The sequence below is a fragment of the Caenorhabditis briggsae genome, assembly GCF_000004555.2.
Source record: "Caenorhabditis briggsae complete genome, chrIII, whole genome shotgun sequence".
Lineage (NCBI taxonomy): Eukaryota > Metazoa > Nematoda > Chromadorea > Rhabditida > Rhabditidae > Caenorhabditis > Caenorhabditis briggsae.
In genome coordinates this window covers 7,322,109-7,327,622 of record NC_013490.2, presented here as the reverse complement: position 1 = coordinate 7,327,622, position 5,514 = coordinate 7,322,109, and the positions used below count along the sequence as shown (strand labels likewise).

Sequence of the window (5,514 nt, the reverse complement as noted above, 5' to 3'; positions counted from 1 at the left end):
TCAGGCAGATGGACAATGATAATGTGTCTCAGCAAACTCATTCATCCGTTTCACATGCTCACTAAAATAATTTATCATTCCAGAATTGACGAGACGCTTCGGGAGACCTCCTGAAAAATCATGGAAAACTCTAAATTTTCAGAAAATCTTAATGAGTACCTTTCAAATCTGTTTTCATGAGCCATTCGAACATCGTAACTCCGTCTTCGCCTTTCAGAGTTCGAATCATAGAAGGGAAGTTGTGTCCTCTTACAATTTTTGGATTTCCATTGTTCGGACACAAATTGGATTCGACAGAAACAAAATATCCTGTATAGGTGTCAGCAGTTGAATCGAGCTTGATCTTACGCAAATCCAGGAAATCTCGAGATGAAATATATCCACGCATTGCTGGTGCACTGACCGAATAGTACAAATCGGTAGCACTGTCTAGATGAGCAATCATCTTTCCTTCGATTACCTAAATTAAATAAATGTTGTTCATATGAATAAAAAATTTTATTGAAAAATGTGTTTTTTTTCATTTCACGACACTAGCTCACCTGGGTGTTCCACTTGAGCATATCTTTCCAAGCAATGTTGAAAAGAACCAAAGCTGGGAACTTGTCGAACTCCGCTTTAACCAAAAAGTAATTGTCAGGACCTTGCAATACGGTCGGGGAGTTTGCTCGTAGAGTCTTCCATCCACCAAGTCGCGAATCTCTCATGAGTTCTTCCACTTGATCGAGGCACTCTCTCAATGTTATTTCGAAAAGTCTTTTTGTGTCTGGCGGTACCAGAAGACGTGATCGTGCTTCTTCATCTGACGAGAATTCGGCGGCGCTTCGAAATTCATCATAATCAGATGCGATAAAAACTCCAGAAGAGACACGAGACGGAACGGCCGTCTGCGTTTCTGATTGATTTCCGGAATTTTGCTGACGTCGCCCACGACGATGTCGATAACTGCAACAACTTTTCTGGGTGCTTCCGCAAAAAAGGAAGATTTAAATTAAGGGTTTTTCTTTCGAAAATCGAGTTGATAAAATACAAAAGTTCAGACTTTTATAAGAACTTTCATGTTTTTTAAATAGTTTTTTTTTTCATACTTCGAACGCGTTTCATCGTCTGTTGACAACTCCGGATTATCGGCCCTTCAAGATCTCGTCGAGCATCTGAAATCTTCGAAATTAATAAAGAATCCATAGTCAAATAATCTCTTACATATTCGTTCTCTTGGTAATATTTGGAAAGGCATCAAATAAAATTCTGACCAACAGAGTGTGAACGAGGCAATGATGAGAAGAAGAGGTGGAACAGCGCTCGATGAATGATTGAAATAGAACAGAACCTGAAATTCGCTTTCAAAGCTTTTTTTTTCATAAATCTAGGTATTCATATATCTAATTTTTTAAAAAAAAATCTGCTCAATGTGGCTTACTTTCACAAGGATATATGCGCTTGATGCGAGTGTAGTGAATGCCACCATATACCATTGCTTAACCAGACAAATTCCATATGTACCGCCCAGTAGCAGCATTCGGAGAACTGCCAAGAGAACTATATCAAAAAGCGAAATCTGTAAAATGTAAAGAAATGACACACATCTTCAGTATTATTTACGAACATGGATAAATTTCGGATTGAAAATATTGATCTCATTAAAGAATGCCTTGTCCCAATCATCATCGCGTGTTACTGTACATAATAGCCATAATAGTATTGTGATTGAAGCATCGAAAAAGGTGAAGACTATGAATCTGAAAATATTCACATGTTTTAGAAATAGTAATAAGTTACATACCGTTTTCTTTCTTTACTGACGAACCCTGATCTTTCATATCCTGGTGGAATAAGTGGTTGTCGACCGCTCATCGTCTTTCTCTTGTACTTCTCATTCTTTTTGAACCTGTGGAAAATAAATTTTTATGATACTTGAGATACGAATTTTTCACTTTTTAGCGTCCTCCGGAGCTGAAAATGTAAGATACGAAGTGATGGAAGAGGAAATTTTGAAAGATTCGAATGCACAATTATGAGACGAGCTGATAATGAAGGGTCAAACAGATAAGAACACATAAACGAAAAAGTACTTTCATCGAGATACTAGAGCAGTTATAACAAAAATTAGTGAAAAATAAAATCTAAAACTGAAAAACAAAAACATGAGTGTTCACATGTTTTCCGATCCCGCATGACCACATCTCTTCCAGGATACTTCAAGAATTAATTTCTCTGTCTTTTGTGGACATGACATTCTAAAAACTTAACAGTCAGTTGGTTGCGAAATTCAATGAATCGTAAATCCTCCATTATTTTAGAAACCATTCTCGGCAGAAACGAATCAGTTACAGGTGGAAAAAATCGCCGAGAAACTGCGCCGCGGACTTGCAAATGACAAAAGTATGCCGCAGACATGCAGTCTGTTGTGTCTCCGCCCACTTGGCATCGTGCCAACTATTGGCTTGTTGGGCAGTTAAGTGCAGCTGGCACGATGCCAAGTGGGCGGGTTCTATGCGTAGCGGCTTCGAGAGAGTGTGTCATGCGCTTGAGGCGATACAGAAAAGTGGTATTTTGCTGTCTGTCGTCTCTTCGTTCTGCGCACTCTCTAGCGAGTGTCTGCACGTACCTCGTGCAAAAGTGCGCCGCTAATTGCTCTTTTTCATTGAAATGACGTCATTTTACAGTAATTTCCGGATTGTTTTTCTAATGATCTAAAATTTTAGGCAAGCTTCCTTATTTTCAGCCATTCTCGTTCAATAAATATTCAGTGAATCCAGAAATTAGTCCTTCGTGTAGGAAATTTTGGCTTGAATTTTCTCGGATTTTCAGGCGATTTTCTCAAGTTTTAATTGATCTCGCATCATCTTTAATTCATTTTAAGCTTCGTAAAGTAGCACTATCGTGTTTTCAATCGGTCGGAAGTGCGAAATCGGACATAAGCTTGTGGCAGATTTCACATTTTCGAAGTTGTCTCATAAAACGTTCAGCAATTATTCTGGCTTAATGTTAATTGATTGCTTCTTTCGCATACTATTTTTCTTCTATTTTTTCGAATCTCTTTCTTTCCATGTGATCTTCACTGTGTTCATTTTGATGGTTTCACAGGCCGGTCAGACAGCAAAGTCTTATGACACAAATGAACGGACAGTTTACTTTCGATAGTTTCCAGTCCACATACAGGGAAACCTGCCTCATTTTTAGAACTTCTTGACGATTTTTCACACTATTCAAGAATAACTGTATCAAAGCTGTTTTCCAGATTACTCGAAGAGTGCAGTTGCGCTGTTTGAACGGATCGGAAAAATAGAAGGAACAGGTGCCTCAATCATAGACGATGAAAAAAGCGGCAGACCGGCCGAATTCCGCGGTCAATGGAAGATATGAATCGCCGGCCACGACCACCAATAACACCCAGAACAGTGGAACTCCAAGCCTGAATGGACAAGATCCTGCTAGGTATGTGTCGAAGGAATCTAAAATAACTTCTTAAACACAGTCAAGTTTAGTTCCAGGTCAACCTCGTCATCTCCCATATTTGGCACCGAGCCATTGCCAGAGGATGAACATGCTACATGTCCATACTGTCAACAGGACTTTCGGAAGCCACGAGTTCTTGACTGTCTGCATTCGATGTGTGAAGATTGCATTATCGCACAGCTTGATGGACATCTTCAAGCTAAATCCGCGGCTATCGAGGAAAAGAAACGTGCGACGTCTGCCCTGGATTGCGAACTAGAAACGCCGAAGTTGAAGGAACGTCCAACACCACCTGGAGTCATTCGGTGTCCCATTTGTGCGCAGGAATCGCATGTTGGAAACGATGTTCGCTATGTCCATGCGATGCTGTTAGATTACGTAAGTTTCTTATCGTACAATCCTGGACCTCCACCCACAAGATTTAAGGTTCGACTCGCGAAAATTCAAGAAGTGGAAGTTGAAAAGATGGTGGCTCATCATAGCAAACCATGCACTGCCTGCAAGTCGGAACAAGAAGCTGTGGCGTTTTGCGAACAGTGCTCTTCGGACCTCTGTGAAAATTGCACCACTGCACACACAGTCATGAAGCTGTTTGATGGTCATGTTGTCACTACGTTCGCCGATCTTCGCTCTCCCGGAGCTCACCCTGAACTGCGACAAGTTATTTGCACCACTCACAATCAGTCCATGAGATATCTTTGTGCTGCGTGTGAAACAGCTGCCTGTAAACAGTGCTTAGAAATTGATCATCTGAATCATAAGATTATCGATATCAACGATCTTGTAATCAATGCCATCAAGGAGGATGTTTCGAATACTGTTGATCGAGTCGAGAAGAAGTACAACAACTCAGTTGCTGATATGAACAGCTTGCCGGATAAAACTCAACAGTTGAACGAACAATACGAACTTGCCAAATATCGAGTTGAAAAGCATTATGACGAGCTCCGCTGCGCCCTAGAGGTTCGTTTCAGTGTTTAAAGAAGTGAAATATCTATGTTAAAATTCTGCTTTTGCTATGAAAATGTTTTAGGAAAACCGTCAAAAGGTGCTGAATGAACTTGAAGAAGCCCGTGTCCGACAGGAAGGCAATATTGAAGACATGTATCGCAAATCTCAAGTGAATGAAGCACGTGTTCATGATGCCATCAACTTCACTCGTCGTCTTCTTACTAAAGGAAACGGTCTCGAATTGGTAGTCTCCAGGAAGAAAGTAATTCAACAATTTGGCAACCTTTCTCATGCTATCCCATCTCATGGCCATCAAGTTGAATTGGAGTTTTTGACACCATCCAAGAAACAAATCGACCATTTTGTCCATCAACTGACTGGAACTGTTATCGGACGTGTGATTCAGCCCACCGTAAAAGATGTTGCAAGCGCGTCTGAAGTTGCAGCAGATAAGGGAGAAAGAGGAGGATCTCAAACTGGAGTGAGACCGAATTCGGCTGCCAATGGTGCTCATCAGGATGGTTAGTGTTTTGTCCCTAACTTTGCTAGAGTTAAGACTGCTTCAATTACAATTATTTATGGTAACTACTTTTACTACACTATAAAACGGGGTGGCAAACTGGGGAAACAATCCTAGGAGCACAAGCGTAACTCCTAGTACGAGCGGGGATCAAGACTGACTTGGGAACAATCATGATAATCAACGGGGAGAGAGTAAGAGAGGTTAGAGAAAGAGGGGAAATAAAAATATGCGCGTTAAGCGCGTAGGCCAAAATGGAAACTTTGTGTGTGACCACACAACAGTTATTGTCAATTCAAAAAAATAGCCCCGGTGAACACACAAACAAACAAGTAAACAAGGGGGCGGAGCGATCCGCCCCTTTTCGCAAGGCGCCGCGCAGTTTTCCGACGGTATTTTAGTGTCGCCGTTTTTTGGTTAATTTTCACCGAATTTTTTCCGAATTGAAGGAAATTCGTTGATTTTTTTCTATGTCATCTATTTAAAAAATCGCCTTCTGGTATCACAACTATGAAGAAGTGAAATAATCTGCTGTTAGTCGACAAATTACTCCAAATACTTCTCCGATCGAGTTTTTCAGGTTT

The 5,514-nt window shown here is 40.7% G+C and overlaps 2 protein-coding genes across 2 annotated transcripts in view; one reads left to right on the top strand and one right to left on the bottom strand.

The window, feature by feature from the left end:
• Cbr-tag-340 lies at window positions 1-1,854 on the bottom strand (the record flags this gene model as incomplete). The annotated part of the gene is made up of 8 exons (XM_045243986.1): window positions 1-110; window positions 160-460; window positions 543-895; window positions 1,089-1,154; window positions 1,204-1,330; window positions 1,421-1,558; window positions 1,607-1,739; window positions 1,784-1,854. The coding sequence occupies 8 exons, from the start codon at window positions 1,852-1,854 to the stop codon at window positions 1-3; spliced, it is 1,299 nt and encodes a 432-aa protein (XP_045096346.1).
• A 1,462-nt stretch (window positions 1,855-3,316) lies between these two features.
• The window catches only part of Cbr-nhl-2, a gene marked incomplete at both ends in the record, with an annotated part of 5,670 nt that continues 3,472 nt past the window's right edge, over window positions 3,317-5,514 (top strand). The window contains 3 exons of the mRNA XM_045243985.1: window positions 3,317-3,438; window positions 3,495-4,422; window positions 4,493-4,931. Of these exons, the coding sequence (XP_045096347.1) occupies window positions 3,317-3,438; window positions 3,495-4,422; window positions 4,493-4,931 (1,489 nt within the window). The remainder of the gene's footprint in view (window positions 3,439-3,494; window positions 4,423-4,492; window positions 4,932-5,514) is intronic.